This window comes from Sardina pilchardus, chromosome 22 (genome assembly GCF_963854185.1).
Source record: "Sardina pilchardus chromosome 22, fSarPil1.1, whole genome shotgun sequence".
Lineage (NCBI taxonomy): Eukaryota > Metazoa > Chordata > Actinopteri > Clupeiformes > Clupeidae > Sardina > Sardina pilchardus.
In genome coordinates this window covers 15,688,309-15,708,947 of record NC_085015.1, presented here as the reverse complement: position 1 = coordinate 15,708,947, position 20,639 = coordinate 15,688,309, and the positions used below count along the sequence as shown (strand labels likewise).

Sequence of the window (20,639 nt, the reverse complement as noted above, 5' to 3'; positions counted from 1 at the left end):
AGGGTAGGAACGAAGAACAACACTTTTGCAATGACACTGGAGGCAGGGCATAGAGATCTGTGTTAATGAATAATCATTAACACAAGCTCTCTATCTGCCACGCGAGCACACAGACCCTACCTCACATTCGCCCTCTCTCTCACCTCTCTTCCTGTCTTATTTCCCCCCCCCCCTAACCCCCCCTCACCACTCTCCCCTTTACTGCAACACCATTCTACGATTACCTTTGACAACCTTATGGAGCACATGTCAGTCAAGCTAGTTGTAAACACACACACACACACACACACACACACACACAGACACACAGACACACAGAGAAAGAGACAGAGTCACAATCACAAAATCAGAGACACCAGTAACAGACAAAGCCACATACAGTCACCATGTTGATCTCTGTGCTCCTGTTGTGGTTTGGAGTCTTCCTCCTCTTCTTCCTCTTCAGGGTGCAAAGACCCAAGAACTTTCCTCCTGGACCCAGAGCACTTCCTCTGCTGGGAAACCTGCTGGGAATCAATCCACAACAGCCACTAAAGACTTTGGATAAGGTACTGTAAGTAGCACCTGCATACGAAGAGACAAAGACAGACGCATGTCAGAGTTTTCTTGTTTTCCTGAATTTCTGAACTTCTGTGTTTATGCAAAACATCTGTCACATCACACTTGATGTAGCTATTTTCTTGAAAACCAAACTGATCACAATATGTTATTTATGTTTCCAGTCAATACTAATGATGTCAGTGTTGGTTTATTCAAGGCATGTTTCTAGTCACAGTGCACGGGAGAATGGCTGAGCCCCATACTGTATATGTATAAAAAAAATACTGAGAAAAAAACTTGTCAAGAACAGTCCAATTATTCTATGTGAACTGTACTTGCACAATAGTGATGAGTAATAAATATTACATAAATAAACATATGTTTGCATGTTGCTATGTGTTTAGTACAACATGTACTGTATATAAATGAACATGTACACATGTAATCACAATTTTATCTAGAAACCTGCACCGTTATTTTTTTTTATTATCATTGAGAGAGAGTTCAAGGTCCGCTGCCCTCCTCATGACCGGGATCTTTGCACTCAAAAGTTCAGTGAGAGTTCATTGTTGTCCATGTGAATACGTAAAGGGCCATAACCTCAGCTGCAAGTCATTACATAACACTCTCTTCATGGCGGGATTGGTGGTAAAAGTCAGGCCTCCTCCGAGCTGAAGGAACATTGTCCTAACAGCTATAGGGAATTACAGTACGCCCAACCCCACTACAAACAAACAGAATGCACAGCATGTATTCACTGAATAATGCCTCATGGTTTTTGCCCTGTGCAAGTTCAGTTGAGTTCATATTATCTGATCAACTCAGTTGAACTTCACGTGCTGTATGGCAAACAATGGAGACAGTTTGGTGCACAGTATTTGACTGAACTTACAGTGAATTGTCAGGGAAAGTCACAAAGCAATACCCTAAAATGGAAGGACTAAAATTGTACAATAATCTTGTTAAAAGACAGACCAAAACAGCAACAGATTTTTCAGTGCCACTTGACGGCCGCTGTATTCTACACTTCCTTGGTGGTACTCAGTTTGCAATTCAGCAACACTTTAAGTATAAGTATTTTTTGATCCTGTGAGGGAAATTTAGTTTCTGCATTTATCCCAATTTGTGAATTAGTGAACACACACAGCACGCAGTGAATACACAGTGAGGTGAAGCACACACTAACCCTGAGCAGTGAGCTGCCTGCCCAACAGCGGTGCTCGGGGAGCACAAGGGCACTTCAGCTGCGGACTGGTCGGGGATCGAACTGGCAACTCTCCGGTTGCAAGCTTGAAGCCCTAACCAGTAGGCCACGGCTGTCCCCCAACTAGCTATATACTGTAGTTATACTGTAGCTTCAAACTGGCTTTATAGAACAGTAGAGATCACACAGTATAGAAGAGGCATAATATAACAATATACAGTACTGTACGTTGCATCCTAAATTCTACGCTATTACTGCTATTGATTACAGTAAATAGTGATAATGTGACGGTGAATTTAACAACGACTATTACACTGTATATGAATATAATTCAAAACTCTCTGTGTGTGTGTGTGTAGTTGGCAGAGCGCTATGGTCCTGTCTACAGTCTGTATTTTGGTCCCCGTCCTGCGGTGGTGTTGGCCAGTCAGAAGGTCATCAGAGAAGCTCTCGTCTCTAAAGCCACTGAGTTTGCTGGACGACCAAATCACCTGATGGTTTGCCATATCACTCAGTGCAAAGGCAAGGCAACACACACACACTCAAGCACACACCAAAGCACACACCAATACACACACACACACACACACACACACACACACACACACACACACACACACACACACACACACACACACACACACACACACTGGTACAAGTGAACATCATGTGTGTTTCCAATGTGTGTGTGTGTGTTGTGTGTGTGTGTGTGTGTGTGTGTGTGTGTGTGTGTGTGTGTGTGTTCTAGGTGTGGTTCTAGCAGATTATGGTCCAAAGTGGCAAGAGCACCGGCGCTTCGCTCTGACCACGCTGCGGAACTTTGGGATGGGGAAGCGCTCCATGGAGGAGAAGATTCTAGAAGAGACCCAACACATCTGTGCCGAAGTGGAGAAGCATGCAGGTACTCAGCATGCAACTTACTGAATCAATAGGAAGCTTTTGTCCACCAGGGTGCAGTATAATGTAAAATGTTGAAACATGCACACTACTGATACTGTCCATTAGGGTGCAAAATCTGTTTCAGCAAGTAAATACTGTGTACAACATACTGTACGCCTGCCCAGCCCCCCCCATTACACACACACTTATGAGTGAAGTCTCTCTCTCTTTCTCTCTCTCTCTCTCTCTCTCTCTCTCTCTCTCAGGGAAGTCTATGGATCCTCAGCATCTCTTCCACTTTGCTGCCTCTGACATCATCTGTTCCATTATTTTTGGATCTCGGTTTGACTACGATGACCCCTACTTCAAGAACCTCATTCTCATGATTGAAGAACTGACTAAATTGGTCTTTGATCCCTGGGCAATAGTATGAGCCAATTCTTCCAATTTTTCGTGCCTTGACTGTTTCTTTGAATACTCTTTTTGTCGGGATTGAATTGTTACTACACTGTTACTGTTTGCAACTACATGTTGTGTTTTTTTTTTTACAGTCAGTAAAATTGTTCCTTCTCTCTTCACGCAGCTTTATGAAATTGCTCCATTCATTAGAAGCTTGCCTTTGCCTTGTAAGCGGGCATTTGAATTACATGACAATGTCCAGGGCCACATCCAAAATGCGGTAGCAGAGCACAAAGAGTCATGGGTTTCAGGTCAGCCAAGAGACCTAATCGACTGCTACCTGGATGAGTTAGAGAAAGTAAGTTCATGGGACAATGTGAGAAGACAGTTAATGGCAAAATCATGCAATGGAAAGGACATTTACTGTGTGTGTGTGTGTGTGTGTGTGCATGCATTTGTTTCAGAGGGCAGACAAAGGCACCACCTTTGAGGATAGTCAACTGGCAGCCATGTTGTTTGACCTGCTGATTGCTGGGACTGACACCACCTCAAACACCCTGAGGACAGCAACGCTCTACCTTATGACCCACCCACACGTACAGGGTACAAGCTTCTGACTACCTTATTGCCTCAGGGCGCTTTCACACCACTAGTTTGATTATTTGGTCCACATCAGGCAATGAAATTGTTATTATGTAGAATAGAATATATACTTTTTTGATCCTGTGACGGAAATTCGTTTCTCTGCATTTAACCCAATTTAACCGAATCAGTGAACACACAGCACACAGTGAACACACAGTGAGGTGAATCACACAACCCAGAGCAGTGAGCTGCCTGCCCAACCAGCGGCGCTCGGGGAGCAGTGAGGGGTTAGGTGCCTTCCTCAAGGGCTCTTCAGCCGTGGACTGGTCAAGGATCGAACCGGCAACCCTCAGGTTACAAGCCCGGCGCCCTAACCAGTAGGCCACGACTGCCCCAGCCAGCCCAACACACCACTAGTTCGATTATTTGGTCCGCATCAGGCAATGAAATTGTTATTATGTAGCATATAAACTCCAGTGAGGTCCGCTTTCACACCACCAAACGAACCAAAAATTGGCCCGATTGACGTTTCAGCAATGTTTATCTTCCAGTAGAAATAAGCGCCAATTTAGACTCACTATTTTGACCTACAGTCGATGGTTTGGACCCCAGTTTGCGTTCTCACCAGAGGGACCGCACCTGAGTCTGGCATTTGGTGTGGAGTCAGTCAAGCCACCAACGAAAACAAACCGAACTTTTTGGTTCGAATGGATCGTTTGGTGCGCACCAACTGCTGTTGGTGTGAAAGCACCATCAGACAGATTATGCCATGCGGACTTAAATGCTGTGCAAATGCTAGACATCAGATGTAGAGGTATGAGATTACTTAGTCCACCAACAGAACATTTACAGATGGCTTGCTGAAAATTCCAGTTCCATGTTTTTAATGTCTACTGAGCCGTAAACCCCTAACCAAGTTGTAGCCAACAGAGAGTCATCAGAAAGTGTATAATCAGAGCATCTGTAGATAGTCTACCCTAATTTCCCAACTATAAGCCACAGCTTATACATTGATTTTGGTTTTGCAAAATTTCTTCAGCTATGAGGTTATTACACGGAGGTTTTAGTTTATTTTAACTTGCATAAGACACTGTCCTGCAGCTTATACACAATATGGCTAATACACAGGAAATTACTGTAGAGGGGAGCCTCCAAATAAGGTGTGGAGCTCTTGTCAGTGTTTTGCTGAGCAAGTAAACTTCACATTTCCAATTAATGTAAATCACATTCCAATAAATGTAAATTGAATGAAAATTGAATGACAGTTGATTTCTATTCCACAATGAATACAAATCAACATAAGGTTAGAATCATGGAAATCATGACTGTGTGTGTATCCACTGCTTCACAGGATGTTAAGTTTGTGTGTGTGTGTGTGTGTGTGTGCGTGTGTGCGTGTCTGTCTGTCTGTCTACCAATACCTTCACTCAGAGCGCTGCTACCAGGAGATTGAGGAAGTGCTGGGCTCTCGTGAGCAGGTGTGCTTTGAGGATCGCCTGTCCATGCCCTACGTCCAGGCCATGATCCATGAAGCCCAGAGGCTAGCTGATACGGTTCCCCTCAGCATGTTTCACACCACAACCACAGACACACACATCCAGGGGTACAATATTCCCAAGGTAAGACTATAACTTGGTTGACTTGTTGACATTAAAGCCTAGGCACTCTTCCAGTGCACTGTATTGTGGTTGTATTGTATGCAACTGAACTATAATAACTTTAATAGAGCACCACCATGTGGTGCAAAGTGGTATTTCAAGAGGGCCAGTGCTAACTGGATAGCATGCTAACTTTAGTGAATATCTGGGTAATACAGTGCATGGTGATTTTGACATTACATCAAAATAGTTGTTCACATTCTGCTGCCTGTTTTCGATCCTTTCTAGTCAGTGGTTTTAACTAAAAGAACCACACAGAGAACCTTAAATCTGACTCTTGTTTTGTGTTCTGTCTCCACCTCTCCAGGGTACGGTGGTCATTCCTTTCCTGTCCTCAGCGCTACATGAGGAGGGTCAGTGGAAGTCCCCTCATGACTTCAACCCTGAGAACTTCCTGAACGAGAGGGGGGAGTTTGTCAAACCTGACGCCTTCATGCCCTTCTCTGCAGGTACATGTGCCTTGATGATGGACTTTATAATCAACAGAATGACTGGACTAAATTACGAGCATTACAATGTGTTAAAATGTTAACATAAATCATAAGTCATCTGTATGTCTGTATTGTCACTGCTGGTGTTTATAAGGACAAATCTGATTGTCTCAGGTTCCCGTATGTGTCTGGGGGAGGGGCTTGCTCGCATGGAACTCTTCCTCATCCTGGTCACGTTGCTTCGTCGCTTCCGATTGGTCTGGCCAGAAGAAAGGGGAGTTCCTGACTACAGCATGGTGTTTGGAGGCACTCAGGCACCCAAACCGTTCCACGTTGCTGTCCACCTGAGAGAGGACAGAAACTAATGTCTGGCGTTTTCTTTTTTGATGTCTACAATACTGATCGCTGACATTTTCAGATGGAACAAATACCTTTTTCATTGGCTGTCTTTTTTCTTCGCACTCATTTGTTTTCTTAACAAATCTGTGGGTAAATCACAGCCATGAGGGTACCCTTAACTAATACCACTCTCACTTGCAAAGCATTTTGTACTACAGGGACTTATTTTTGTATGCCACTCTCACTTGTGTCATACTTATCTTTTTTTATTATTATTTTTATTTTCATTTTTTTTTGTTTTTTAAACTTCATCAAAATGTTATTTTTATGATTGTGGGTCTTATTTATTGATATTGATAAATATCACCCCCTCTAGACATTACACATAGTACACATAAAAATAAGGTATGAAGGCCTACTGTAAGGCTCACATCAAAACAATTGTCTGTATCAGGGCTTAGACACATTCATCCAAAGATAGACACACACACACACACACACACACACACACACATATAAATACACACAGACAGACACACTGTCCCTCGCTGGAGTAGCCTATGTTTCATTGAGGACAAGATAGCAAATTTACTCTTTTGAACTGCAGTTCATTGTATAGTGACACACAGTTTAGCTGTAAGTTCAAGCAAACATGTTGTGAGGGTTCATAAATAGGCTGATCAATTTGATATGTCTAAGTAAATAAAGGATAACTAAAAAATACATCAATTATTTTGATGACTTCACACGTTATTAATAATCTTTTCCTTTGGTTGTAGGCTATAACCTGTGAACTTTATATCAAGATATTTCACTTAGTCTATAGGCTATTATTGACAGAAAAATGTTAAGAGACTGAAATAATTGGATGCCCTTTAAATGTTTAAGTTCTATTGTTTGTTACGTTTGAAAGAAATTGTGTTCTAATTAGATGGTAGTGTAGTGGGTATTTAGATAGATTACTGTTTTTACAGGCCAAAAGCCTACTAGATTAAGTAGCCTATGTGCATTAAAATGGAGGCAGTTGGCATAGTGCCAAAAGAAAGCTGTGCAGCTCAAATGAATTCTGTGCCGCTAACCCAACTTTGACCTTGTATGAGGTTCACCTGAGTTATTTAAAAGAGTGCATAGCTACCCCAACTCCCCTTGCCTGCATGTGGCAGTAAACAAACCTATTACAGTCACATGACAATAGTTTTGGATCTTTCAAGAGGGGTCTTAAGGCATATCTGATTTATTCAATATGCACTTAGTCTGTGCTTCTTATGGATTATGGTTTGCATAATATAGGCAAGTATTGTTTTCATTAGGCCATTGATTGAACTGACATTGTTGTTTCATTATAGGCCATTGATTGAATTGATGTTGTTGTTGTACTACTGCTATTCTCCTTAATGTATCTTTACCATAGTTATTGTTATTATATGAATAAATTACTTTATTGTTTAGGCTATTTGTTATCCTCCTATAGGCCTGCTCATTATTTATTTTCATTACTAATTGCTTGAATTGAGGTTGTTTATTTTTTATATTCCTATTCTCCCTACTATAGTTTGACCAACTTTTTGAAATTGTTCACTGTTCTATTAATTAATTTATTTGTAGGCCTACGTCACTTTGTACAAAGGCATCTGCTAAATAGATAGAACTATATCATAGACATAGCCTATAACCACAACATGAGAAATCTTAATAGGCTATCATTAGTGTAGCGAGGACTATCATTCTATCTATTCTATCAGCCTATTGTCTTGTTAATTTAGGCAAACAATAGTAAACTAGATTTGCTTGATGCTGTGTCACAGCGCCGCTGGTGTAGTGGTATCATGCAAGATTCCCATTCTTGCGACCCGGGTTCGATTCCCGGGCGGCGCACATGGTTTTAATCAAATTAAATGTATAGCATTGTCGTAAACTGTGTCAATCTGTGACTGTGTCGTTACGCTTGGGAAGTTCTTGAAATTGCCGCAGCCAACTCGAAAGTTTAAAGGCTCAGCTGAAGTCGCGCATTGTGCTCTCCCACCTTTCATGTTGATGAGGCGACTTGTTGCATAGCAACGAAGGAACACTATCAAGGAAGTGAAAGATTTCCAACCAAGAACTTTCTCCCAAAAGCTGTCGACGTCGTGCGTAGACTCAACAACAAATACTTGCAAATCTATAACTTGTGCCGCGTACATTTACTCCCGAAGCTGTGGTTTTGTTATTTAATTCAGTTGAAACAGTCAACAGTAGTTACATCTCACGTCGCATAATAATGAGGAATTTGGAGGCTACGGGCAAGACCGAGTTTATGGCTGACTGTCAATGGCGCTGCAAAGATGAAGATTCGGGGCTTAGCTGTGGAGAGTGTCAGTCTTGTGTGCTTTCTTCAAAACTCTTGCAGACAAGTTACTGGTTTTTAAAAGCAGGGGAATTGACGAAAAGGAAGTTTCTCTCTGGTGTTCTTGCTCGCTGTGAAAACTCTGGCATAGGCCTTCTTGAAAACGTCAGAAATGTCTTGGAAGTAACAATGGGGAAGGACTTCACTTACGCACGGTCCCGATTAAAACCAGGTCTGTCTGGAGACGCATCCCACTGCAGTTCAAATCGAGCTCTGGACCCCAAGATACTGAAAGATGCGATCAGACAGACATGGGACTGGTTCAGTCACAGCTCGAACTGGACCAAATCGAACTACCTTATGGGAATTTTGGCTCTGTGCGACACAGAACTCCTCCACATCCTTGGAAACCTGGTTCATGTTCTGCTAGTTAGAGAAAAAAGAAACCCATTAAGATCAGGTGAGGGTGAAATATGTGATTATTATAGACCTAAGCCTAACCTGTAAAATGTGCTGTTTGCTAAAGTTATGTTGTTATGATGTTATTATTATGCCTAATCCATTTAGTTTTGGCTTAGCCTAATAGATTTTAGTTAATTTTACACTGATCCTCACCTATAGGCCTATTTACTACATTCTAACAGCTTTGGGTGGCACAGAGGATGAGATCGCTTCGATACCAGAATCACATTATTCATTCAGCTCAGATGGGAATCCGGACTTGGAGCTGCTTATTTGTGCCAGCTCAGTGTATGGGGCTGTGGATCTCCCATCCCAATGCCAGGCCGATGACGTAATGGAGACGACAGTGGACACAGGCTGTGGCTCTCTCACCAGTAAGCTGATACAGCAGTGCTTGGGGGGGCGGTATGAGGTCAGGGGGATGGTTGTGTGTTCACTCTTAACCCTGGATGTCCATGATCATGAAACGTGTCTTAGCTGAATGCCATTTTGTTTTTGTTTACTATTTTGAATACTTTTGTGCTGATGTTGTGGTTTGCTTCGGTCAGTGAGTGAGTGAGTGAGTGTGTGTGGATTAATTTCCCTGTCATCCGTGTGTGTGTGTGTGTGTTTTGCCAACCCACACAAACAGCAGTGAGTGATGGTGCACATAAGGAGAGCAGCTATGCCAGATATGGGAGCGCTACGTCTGGATGTGACGAGAGAGATGCCAGCGATACTGACTCTGCCTACTCAGATGACCCTGCCCTCACCGTCGTGCCAAAGTCCTCGCGGTCCTTCTCTGGAGTCGGCCGCCACCGCGACTTCATCCGTCAGCTTCCTGTTCACATCACCAAGAGGATTCTGGGTACACATTTTCTCTCTCTCTCTCGCTCTCTTGCTCTCTTTCTGACTGTCTGTCTTTTTACATCTATCTACCTATCCATCTACTTACTATATACTGTATCTATCTACCGTATCTATGTGTCTGTCTGCATCTGTTTTTGTGTGTGTGTGTGTGTATGCCTGTGTGTGTGTGTGTGTGTGTGTGTGTGTGTGTGTGTGTGTGTGTGTGTGTGTGTGTGTGTGTGTGTGTGTGTGTGTGTGTGTGTGTGTGTGTGTGTGTGTGTGTGTGTGCGTGCGTGCGTGCGTGCGTGCGTGCGTGCGTGCGTGCGTGCGTGTGTGCGTGTGTGTGTGCGTGCGTGTGTGTGTGCATGCACATACAGTACATTTTCATGGATCAAGAGTCAAGACTGTGTTTGTGTATGCCACAGTGTTGCACTAATCAAGAGTTTTAAATGGAAAGTTTGATATTATCAACAGAGAAAAAAAATAAAAAAAACAGGACTGCACTGCCTGTTCCCAGGAGCTTTAACTGTCATCACTCTGCAGAGCAACCTGGGCAGGTCACCATGGAGATAGTGACACAGAGTGGGAGCACAAAGACTTGTGTTGACGGCAACAGTCACTCGTACAGTAATAACCTCCAAAAGACAAAGTAGTCTGTTATCCAGGTCACAAGTGGAGCGTCCACCTACATGCATGAGTGTGTCCTCCATCACTAAAGGCTTCATTGTGTTGAAGTCACTAGAGAAGAAGAAAATAAAACATGATCCTAGCCTTATCAAGATTAAGCGTAGTGGAGCACACCTTCATTGAATAGTGAATCATTCTGTATTGGGAAAGTCAGCCGTTTGCTATAATTCCCCTAATTTGGGGAATATTCCTCAATACACTGTAAAAATGTACTCTCTACCTTGCTATGGCCAGTCTATCTTGCATTCTAGAATCTTTGGTGAAGAGGCTCATAGTGAAACTGAATCTTGGAATTTTACACTGTTATTACATCATGGTTGCCATGACACAGTAATGGAACTCTTTAGCACCAGGCTGAAAGTTCAATTTGATACCCAAGCTGTTAACTGTTAGCTGGAGCCGAATACTGTTGGTGCTTTTTTTTTTAATAGCAAAAAAAAAGAAAACAATAGAACCCAGCCAAAGATGGCGGTGGGCTGAACCCAGTATGATGTAAGGGTGGATGTTGTGGTCTCCCACAGGCCTTCTGGATAGCGCCTCCCTCCGCAGCTGTCTCAATGTGTCCCAACACTGGCAGTACCTGGCTTTAGAGGTTCAGCACGAAGGCCGTGTGAAAAGGCTGCTGGAGAAGAAGGCCATGTCTCTGCAGGTATGTTGAACAAGGGCCCACATTCTTATTGTATTAGAGAGAAACACATCTGATCTCGTATTACAAAATAGCGCACACACACACACACACACACACACACACACACACACACACACACACCCACCCACCAAGAGTTACCTCTGTATTTCTCTGTGTGCCCACTCAGGGGAAAGCCAAGGCCGTCAATCCTGCCTTTGCCAGGTTCCAGGACGTGCTGGTTGCCGTTCGAGACGATGAGAAGTTCATGTACCATGGCGACCTGTCCTCACGAAGTAGGAAGGTAAATGTAGCTAAGAATTAAGATGCGAGAGAACAACAAGACTCGGTGCAGGTTAAGTGTGTGTGTGTGCTGCTATCCTATGCTCTGGGTGTTCTTTAAGGCCGTCACACACGGCCGGCAATGCGACAGTCAAACACAGCGGTGGAATTCTGTTCATCGTTTTAATACAAACACTACTGGTGACCCGATCACCAGTGGAGATAGACTGATTCAGCGGAGTGTGTCTAAACGTATTAATCTGCAGGACCGGGCGTTCGAGGCCACCTACACTGGGGTCATTACCAAAACCGTGACCATGGAGGAGCGCAATGTCTTCTGCGGAGCGTACAACATGATTCTGCTGCACAGCAGGTCAGTCATGCCCTCTGCAGTCCAGCTCCCGCTGCCTTTACATTGACATTATGCCTTCTAGCGGACGCTTTCGTCTACAACGATCTAAAGCGCGACGTCACTGTTCCTACGCATGCTGCTCCTCAGGTGTCATTTGATAAAGATCTGTTAGAGATGTTTTTCTCCAGGTAACTGCACAAAGAAAAACAAAAACAAAAACAAACAAAAATGATGCATTTCAGTCACTTTATATTTATTCTATATCATTACTATTTTCAGAATATTATTAGTATTATGATAAATTATATATTATATATTGTATCTCTTTTTTCCTGGTTGAGTGTCAGTAGCATTGCAGCGTGAATCTGCCATTGTGAATCCATGTGACTGTACAATTAATTGTCTGCTAAATACCGATAATAATAATAATAATAATAATAATAATAATAATAATAATACCGATTTAACTTTACTTGGCTGGCAGGGAAGACCCGTCGCGGGTGACGCACTACGGTGGCGGGCAGCTGGTGGTGACGGGCTCCAAGGACCGCGTGGTGCGGCTGGTGGATGTGCTGGCGCATAAGGAGGTGCCCCCGACCATGCACGGCCACGCCGGCAGCATCCGCGCCGTGCTGCTCTGTGAGGATCGCGGCCTCGTCTTCAGCGCAGGATATGACCTCAGCATCAGGTCCGCACCCAGCCGCAATTACCCAGCCTCAGCTGACTCTGTTTAAAAAATATGCTGGTTCAGTCAGGACCACTTTATGTAAGAAATAGTTTGTATTTACTACTGCGTAATATTACATTTGGCAGTATGCTCTGCTCTTGGAGCCGGCTGCCCTTTTATGCAAAGATGGAAAGAGAGAACTGCAAATATAATTGGGATGTACAATCATTGATTGATGATTTATGTTGTCTAAATGTGTTTGTGTGTGTGTGTGCGTGCGTGCGTGCGTGCGGTCACCATAATTTGTTGGTAAATTAAAAAGTAAAAGGTAAAAAAGCACATATACTGCTGCAACAGCACCAAAATAAAGCAGCACTGTTTTCCTGTTTTCTATTCGCCAGGTGCTGGAATCTGAAGACAGGCACCTGCACCACGCTCTTCCGAGGTCACAAGGGCACCATCAACTGCCTGGACCTGCACGGAGACAAACTGGTGTCTGGGTCCAAGGACGGAAGGGTCAAAGGTCAGACGTCTCATCTGCCAGGGGAAAAAACACAGTCAGCTTCTCTCTCTTTTTACTCTCTCTCTCTCTCTCTCTCTCTGTCGATCTATCTATCTATCTACAAACAAATGTGTGTGTGTGTGTGTGTATCTATCTATCTATCTATATATCTATCTATCTATCTATCTCTTTCTCTTTCCCTCTCTCCCACTCCCTCTCTCTCACGTCAGGGGAACTTCCTGGTTCACTAGTTAACAAGTAGAGCAGAAATCTAGTTCATGTATGGGTTTTGATTAAATTATCTAAGTGTAGGATGTATGCATCTGTATGATGTAAGGATCTTGAGTCCTATTCAAAACTCTTGTGGTCTACGTCTCATTTTGGAGTTCCAGTACCTCTCACCCCCTGTCCAAATGAGATTATGTGTTTGAGAGAAATTATCCAGATCAGTAGGATGAACCCAAATGAACCTTAGGACGAAACCAGACGAAATTCAGATCTGCTGACAGGTTCGTCTGGGTTCACCCAAGCTACCAGAATAGTATTTGTTTTGCCTGTTTCATAAGAGAGTGCACTGTTTTCGTGGCTAGCAACCACTGCCAGACTTACCAGTTGTAACATGGGTAATGAAACTCTGAAACGATGAGGTACAGACCACAATGATATTTTGTCAAAATAAAACAACGTTCCAGACCACAAGAGACACAAGTGTGCTTCTTGAATGTAATACAGGTTCCTGTCAGCTTGTGGCGTCTCAAGCACACAGCTCTCTTGGGGACTGACTGCACTTAAAGCAAAGTACTGTACTGTATGTTGTTATGTTGTTGTATGTTAGTATTAAGACAGGCAGTGAAATCAAATATAAACAATCAACTATAAATAGTGGTGGTGATTTTGCTATTGTGGTTTTGCATTTTACATGTGTGTGTGTGTGTGTGTGTGTGTGTGTGTGTGTGTGTGTGTGTGTGTGTTCATCCCTTTGCAGGTCATAGTATATGTGTGCACATGAAAATCAAACATTTTTGAATTATTAACTAAAATGTGATTTTAATTTTGATTCATTATCAATAAATACCTCGTGTTACCTGCTCTGACCAGTGTGGAATTTGTCGGGCAAGTGTGACGATTCGCTGAGGTTCAAGCACAACCAGCCCGTCCTGTGCGTGAAGATGGACAAGTCCTGCGTTCTGAGCAGCTGTGCCGGAGGCTTCGTCAAGCTGTGGAGTCTGGAGACGTCCTCCCTTCTCAAGGTGAGTGGTCCACTGCAAATTGGCGAGCTGACCAGGAGCACAATTATCAGAACCAGAATCAGAATCAGAATCATGGATTGTTCAATTTGCATCGACCCAAAGTCATAGGTTGTCACTAAACACCGTACTTGGAATACCCCATGCTCTTTCTCCCCTTTGTATGTTGTATTCTGTGTGTGAATGTGTGTGTGTTGCGTTTTTTTTTTATTGTGGTTGTGTGTAGACTCCCATAAAGCGTGTTGTGTTTTATTGTGTTGTGTTGTGTCTCCTTTTGTGCGCTAGGTGATGGAGGCCCATAAGGGTCCAGTCGGGTGCCTCTACTTGAACGAGTGGCACATCCTGTCCGGCGGTTCAGATGGAGAGGCCATGGCCTGGAGCGCCAACCCCGACTTCAAGAAGTGTCTCATGACCTACAGCCACCCGATGTGAGTCCCTGTGTTAAGTAGACTTAAGTAGACAAGATGTGAGGCCTTTTTAACCTTTTGGATTTGACTTTTAGGCTCACTGCCTGTCTCTCGCTCTCTCTCTCTCAATTTCTTTCTCTCTCCCTCTCTCTCTGTCTGCTGTGCTATAGAAATGTACATTTTGCCTTTTAAAACTGCAAAGTGTGTGTGTGTGTGTGTGTGTGTGTGTGTGTGTGTGTGTGTGTGTCTGTGTGTGTGTGTGTGAAAATGAAACAGGGAGGTTTTGTCGCTGACGTGTCAGTACCTGCGGGCGATCACCGGCTGTCTGGACGGAAAGATCCGGATCTTTAACTTTGTCACAGGAGACTGCCTCAAAGTGATCAAGGCCTGTGGTCACAACAGCCCAGTCCACTCCATACATGTGGCCGAAAACAAGTGAGTCATACAACCCAATCAACCCAAACAACCCAAACAACTACCCAAATAACCCAAACAATGACCCAAATGATCCAAATAACCCAAACAACGACCCAAATAATCCAAACAATGACCCAAACGATCCAAACAGCGACCCAAATGACCCCTAATAGTGCATCATATTTAAGGCACACACAAAACACACGTTTGACCTCTGTCGTGTATGCTGTATATGGTATTATGTATTGTATTATGTATTGTAGAGGTTATTCATTTGTTGGTCATTCTTTACATTGTTGATCTCATGAGGTAGGGTCAGTTATTTTGACACAGATATTTTGTGATAGTGTGTAAAGTTTCTCATCTCATTGCACACTAGATATAATATGTGCATGTGTCGGCGGTGGTAGCATAGTAGTTAAGGAGCTGGGCTAACATGCAGTAGCCAGCAAAGTTGTGGGTTCAATTCCCGGCTTCCACTGCTGTGCCCTTGAGCAAGGCACTTAACTTCATGTTGCTCCAGAGACAATGTAGCAATGCCCTTGTAATATAATTGACATAAGTTGCTTCGGAAAAAGCAAATTAATACATTTGAATATAATTGCTTTGAACTGCCGGCTATAGTCTGCTTTGTGACATAGTGCCACCTCCCTGCATTCATTAGGTGTTGGGTAATTACAAGATATTTCAGTTGCGTTGTGTAATGTTTTTAACCTTTTTACCCTTGAACTTTGACCTCATCTCAGCATGGTGGTGGACACGGACACCGGGATATTCCTTCTCCAGTTCGCCAAGGTGCGCTGGGACTACACGTCGTCGTCCGAGTGCGAGGCGCAGGAGGACTTTGGCGGTTTCGCCGAGGAGGGCGAGTCGGGCCTCCGCAAGCACGGCGACTCGTATGTGAGGGCCGAGCGCATGGCGGTCATCGGTTCGTCCAGTCACAAGCTCTTCCCGCTCGCCGACCAGGGCAGCGAGGCCTTCTCTCACCACGCGCGCAGCCTGTCCGCACTGAGTATGACCCACGCCAGGGGTGAGGCCCTCTCGCAGTCACGCTCCTCCTTCCTTCACTGGTCACTGGTCACTGGTCACTAGTCACAAGTCACAAGTCACAAGTCACTAGTCCCTAGTCACCATTCATTGATGAATTATTCAACTAAACACTTAATTGATTAATGTGTGTGTGTGTGTGTGTGTGTGTGCGTGTGCGTGTGCGTGTGCGTGTGCGTGTGCGTGTGCGTGTGCGTGTGTGTGTGTGTTCCCACAGAGGCCCAGCAGGAGTGGATGAGGTCGGTTGCGTGGAGCCCCCGGCAGCCTTACCGGCACAACCGCGCCTACATCGACCTGCAGCCGGAGTTCATGCACAAGGGCTCGTCCGCCCTGTCCTCCTCCAGCGGGCACGCACCCACTGCCCACAGCGCCAGTCATGCGCCCAGCACCGCCACCAGTGACCTGGGTAGATACATAGAGTCTTTATTCTCCTTTAAGGATATTCTCACCAAAGATCCTTACCTTCTTATTACTTATTCTTACCTTCATTACTGACAAGATAGAGCAACATAATGCATCTCTATGGAAGAAAAATTCGAACAGTTGCTGTCTGCTTAAAGAGGCGTGTCGCAAAGACGTCATAGTGGGATATCGATCTCAGTCAGATTGGGAAGCAGTTCAGTTCGAATGTTAACAGGTCTGCTGAAAGGGGGATTTAGCCCCCCTCCCCTTTGTGAAGACAGAGCGCAGAAATGATCAAACGTTTGCGCCTCTCGCTCCGCTTTAACCCTCTGTTCTCACATAATCATTTACGTTCCACAAAAAGATAGCATTTGATGTTAACGTCACAGCCTCATACATATAGTACATATAACATATAACATACAGTAGTTTCCTGCATGTAAGCCGCATGACAGTGTTTTATGCAAGTGAAAAGAAACAAAACCATATTAACACCATCTTAACTGGCCCCCTGTATTAACCTCATAGTTGAAGAAATTTTGCAAAATCAATTTATAAGCCACTGTTAATAGTCAGGAAATTACGGGTAACATAAGGTTGCCTGACCAATGGGCGGCCCAGGTTTGAATTTCAGACCCACTGAATGTCCATGCCACTTTGGCGTCTGCTACTGACACCTTTGTTTTCAGAGTTTACTATAGGAGAGAAATGAACGAGGATGAAAACAAGCTGAACCTAGAAACACAGCATTAGGTCTCTCGTTATAACAGTGTACTACTGGTGTATCATTTTAGTGTAGCATAGGTTCAGGGGAATTATGTTGAGGAACACATTAGTTGTTAAAGACATGTAGCTTGATGTACCTGTAGAGCAGGGCCTGGGGAAGCAAGAAGGCTCTGCTATGGCAGAATGGTCTTACTGCTGACAGGTTGGAGTCAAGTTTGGGATAGGTCTGGGCTAAACTCGGATACATTTGGATTCGTTTTGGGTCAGGTTTGGGTTGGGTTTGGTCTAGGTTTGGATTAGGTTTGGTCTAGGTTTGGATTAGGTTTGGTCTAGGTTTGTGTATGGTTTGGTCTAGGTTTGGATTAGGTCTACCCTGTAGCTTGAATGTTAGGTTATTCCTCACTCATAAATTGCTCTGATTAAAAGTGTCAGCTCGAGGAACATTATGTAAATGTGAATGTGGTTCAAGTTCATTATTAACGGCTGTCCTGTGGTCAGCCAAGAGCGAAACTGACAAGCGTGGAGCTGAGCAACAGTGAAAACATTCTATTCTCACGGCTTGGGCTAGGGCTATGGGTTGTTAAATCATTATCATTTAAACCAACACTAAAGAGTTTTTCGTACCTTAAAATAATGTTTCCAAAATCAAATTAGCGATTCATCAACTTATAACAGGGTGAACGGCACTTCTGCATTCATTTCACGGCCCTCTATCGACTATAACCGCACTATGTACAGTAACTTTACCAGATCAGGTAGCGTATCTGTAGTTCGATGGAATGAGACATAAGAAACTACAAATTTGACTTGCAACGATGTCACAATAAATCATATTTTCATAAAATCATGCAGCATACTCTACCTTGCTATTCTACCTTCTCTGTGGACATCGTTATTTGCTGCATGAACCAATAGCTTGCGTGCAACAGAGGAAAAAGTGCTTTAGTGTTGCTTTAACTCAAGTCTGTTTGTGTTCCCGCAGGTCGAGAGCGGAGTTTGACTATTTCCGAGCTGAGCCGCAGTGAGAAGGCTCTGCTGCGTCGCGTCCAGACGCGCGGATCTCACCGGCCCGTGACGCCCGAGCGCATGCTGCTGACGCTGGGCTCGTCCTCGCAGCTGTGCCCCCTGGCCGAGCCGCTCCGCGCCAACATGGAGAGCAACGCCCGCGTCCGCGACGCCTGGGGCTCCAAGCCACCCCCACCACCGCCGCCGCTGCCACCACCATCGCCCCCCAGAGATGACCTCTGCCGCCGCCCCGACACCGCTCCCCCGCTGTCCACGGCCTCTCCGTCCAGGCACGGAGGGCTCCGGTTGGGGTACAAGGCCCCGTCTTCTCCGCCTCCGCCGCTTGTGGAGGGACGCGTGCAGCCTGACACCCCCAAGCTGCCCCAGCCGTCCCTCTACACGCACTCCAACGTCGTCTACACCCCTCTGATGCGCCTGGCCTCGGAACCGAGCCCAAACACAAGCCCAGTCCCGAGATCCGGCTGGGGGACGGGGTGCTGCCAGGAACGGAGCAAGCAGGCGCGCTCGTGTGCGACCTCACCTGTACGGGCGAGGTCAGAGTTCAGGGGTCACAGCTGCACTCCGCATCAACGCAAGAGACCCCAGACCGCTGGCACAGCAGGGGCCGCCGCTCGTAAGGTAAGGCCAAAGATCCTTTATTACCAATCGCTCAAATTTAACTGTTCAAAGAAAACATGTTCACCACGAACGTTAGCCACTGTTTGCCAAATTTGAATGCACCTTAGATGATAGCAAGACAGAGACATAGAGACAAGCAATTTCTTTCTACGGGAGCAAAATGGGACAAAAACCCCTCAGAAAGCAAATCCAGAAAGACCTATTAACAAATAGATGGCAAGTGTTTGTATTTGTGTGTCAGAGTGTGTGAACTATTTTGTAAATATAAGTTTGTGTCTCTCTCTCTGGTCCATACTCTGTCCACCTCCACCCCCAGGTGATGACCCCCAGTACTCCTCTGGATCAGGGGGACCCCAGCAGCCCTCCTCGTCCCCCCCACCGCCACCCTCCTCCGCCCCACCACACGCCCCTGCGCTCCCCCCCCACCGCCCCCCCCTCCTCCTCCTCCCGCTCCGCCAAGCGCCCCTCCGTCCGCCACGTGGAGTTCGAGGCGCCGCCCGCCTCGCCCGTCATCGTCGCCGCCCCCCACAACCCCCTGGACCCGTTCCGCGAGCACGCCGACTTCCGGCTGCGCACCGACACGCAGCTGGCGGCGTACGTGCGCCAGGAGACGCAGCGGGCGTGGCGCGAGTACGCCCGCGCCCGGGCCGAGGCCCAGAGGCTCCACCCCGCCGGGCACGACCCGCGGCGCAGGAAGATGACCGTGTGGAGGGTCAGGGTGAAGGGGCTGCCCCACGAGGACTTCACCAAGGAGGACCAGGTGTACGCTCCAGAGCTGGGGCCGGACGTTTACATCTGAAGAGGAGGAGGAGGGTGTGTGTGTGTGTGTGTGTGTGTGTGTGTGGTACGGTACGCAGAGAGAGGGATGATGGGAAATGAGAGGAGGAGAGGTGGTGAGACACACCGAGAGATACTGGAGTGTGTGTGAGAGTTAAGCTTATTGTGGCTCACACACGCAGACACACACACACACACACACACACACACACACACACACACACACACACACACAGTCATGCACAAACAAAGCATCTGTGTTCCAGCCCAGACCTCCAACTCAACCAACCGAAGTCAAACCTTTTGTATATTTGCTAGTTGAGTTTCAGGACAGATGTTCCTTTGATCTTTGAGCCTTGACATTTTCTAATAATAATTTTCTTTAAAATCAACAGCAATGAATAAATCAGTTTATCACACATTTATCAGACAGATTGTATGTTGTGCTACTTGTCAGGTTATGCTGCAGTTACAGTACTTTCTCCGTTGATGTTGATGCACCACCATGTGTTTGTAACTATTACTGGTTGACTTGCTTGCTTGTCAGACTCTCTGGAACTGAACTGATCTTAATCAAATTATTTTTTTTACATTGTAATACTATATATTTTAGAATGAAATGAATTAAAATGTATATTCTGTTACTGGATAAAGTGACTCTTTATTGCATGTGCAGTGTAAGCTATGGGCTTTAACCACTAGGTGGCAGGAGAACACCATGAATTCCCTATGAAGGACACATTCACTATCAGCTGCAAGTTTTAAAATGTACAATCTATGATGTTTTCTTTATTTGAAAATCTCAAACTACTTCATGTTAAAATAAAAGGCTTGCAAGGCAATCTATCTATGTATCTTTTAACCTTGAAAATATACTAGGATCATATTGTGATGGACACATTCATCCATTCATTCATCCATTCAACCATCTATAAAACATACTATAGCAACATAGCATGTGGAAGCCTGAGACCTTTCTTGAAAGTGTTGAAAACGTCTGTCTATTAAAGAATATAATACAAGCGTCCCCACAGACTCCAAAAGTAGAATCTCTTCCTCTTCCTCTAAAATGTCAACACAAAATAGATGACATACTGGAAAAAAAGGCAGAATAACATACTTGTCTTTGGGGTAATTGTCCCACATCCAGGTCAGTCAGGGCTAGTTATATTTAGAGCAGAATGGAACAGAATAGTCCAGTGCTACGCT

At 44.9% G+C, this 20,639-nt stretch overlaps 2 protein-coding genes and 1 non-coding gene across 3 annotated transcripts; all 3 read left to right on the top strand.

Annotated features, from left to right (window-relative positions):
• The first annotated feature begins 199 nt into the window (after window positions 1–199).
• Window positions 200–7,488, top strand: LOC134070089 (cytochrome P450 2F2-like). The gene is made up of 9 exons (XM_062526303.1): window positions 200–548; window positions 2,104–2,266; window positions 2,493–2,645; window positions 2,890–3,050; window positions 3,207–3,380; window positions 3,487–3,625; window positions 5,039–5,226; window positions 5,573–5,714; window positions 5,871–7,488. Exons 1-9 carry the CDS (start codon window positions 387–389, stop codon window positions 6,059–6,061), a joined length of 1,473 nt encoding a protein of 490 aa, XP_062382287.1. The 5' UTR covers window positions 200–386; the 3' UTR covers window positions 6,062–7,488.
• Window positions 7,489–7,839: 351 nt separating this feature from the next.
• On the top strand, window positions 7,840–7,910 carry trnag-ccc (transfer RNA glycine (anticodon CCC)). Its single transcript has one exon. It is a non-coding gene; the product is annotated as a tRNA-Gly (tRNA).
• A 311-nt stretch (window positions 7,911–8,221) lies between these two features.
• On the top strand, window positions 8,222–19,452 carry fbxw10 (F-box and WD repeat domain containing 10). Its single transcript, XM_062526992.1, has 15 exons — window positions 8,222–8,818; window positions 9,003–9,194; window positions 9,452–9,667; window positions 10,857–10,984; window positions 11,151–11,264; window positions 11,509–11,615; window positions 12,079–12,282; window positions 12,663–12,784; window positions 13,862–14,013; window positions 14,296–14,438; window positions 14,694–14,852; window positions 15,581–15,864; window positions 16,099–16,287; window positions 17,992–18,653; window positions 18,970–19,452. The coding sequence occupies exons 1-15, from the start codon at window positions 8,293–8,295 to the stop codon at window positions 19,450–19,452; spliced, it is 3,681 nt and encodes a 1,226-aa protein (XP_062382976.1). The 5' UTR covers window positions 8,222–8,292.
• The last annotated feature ends 1,187 nt before the right edge of the window (window positions 19,453–20,639 follow it).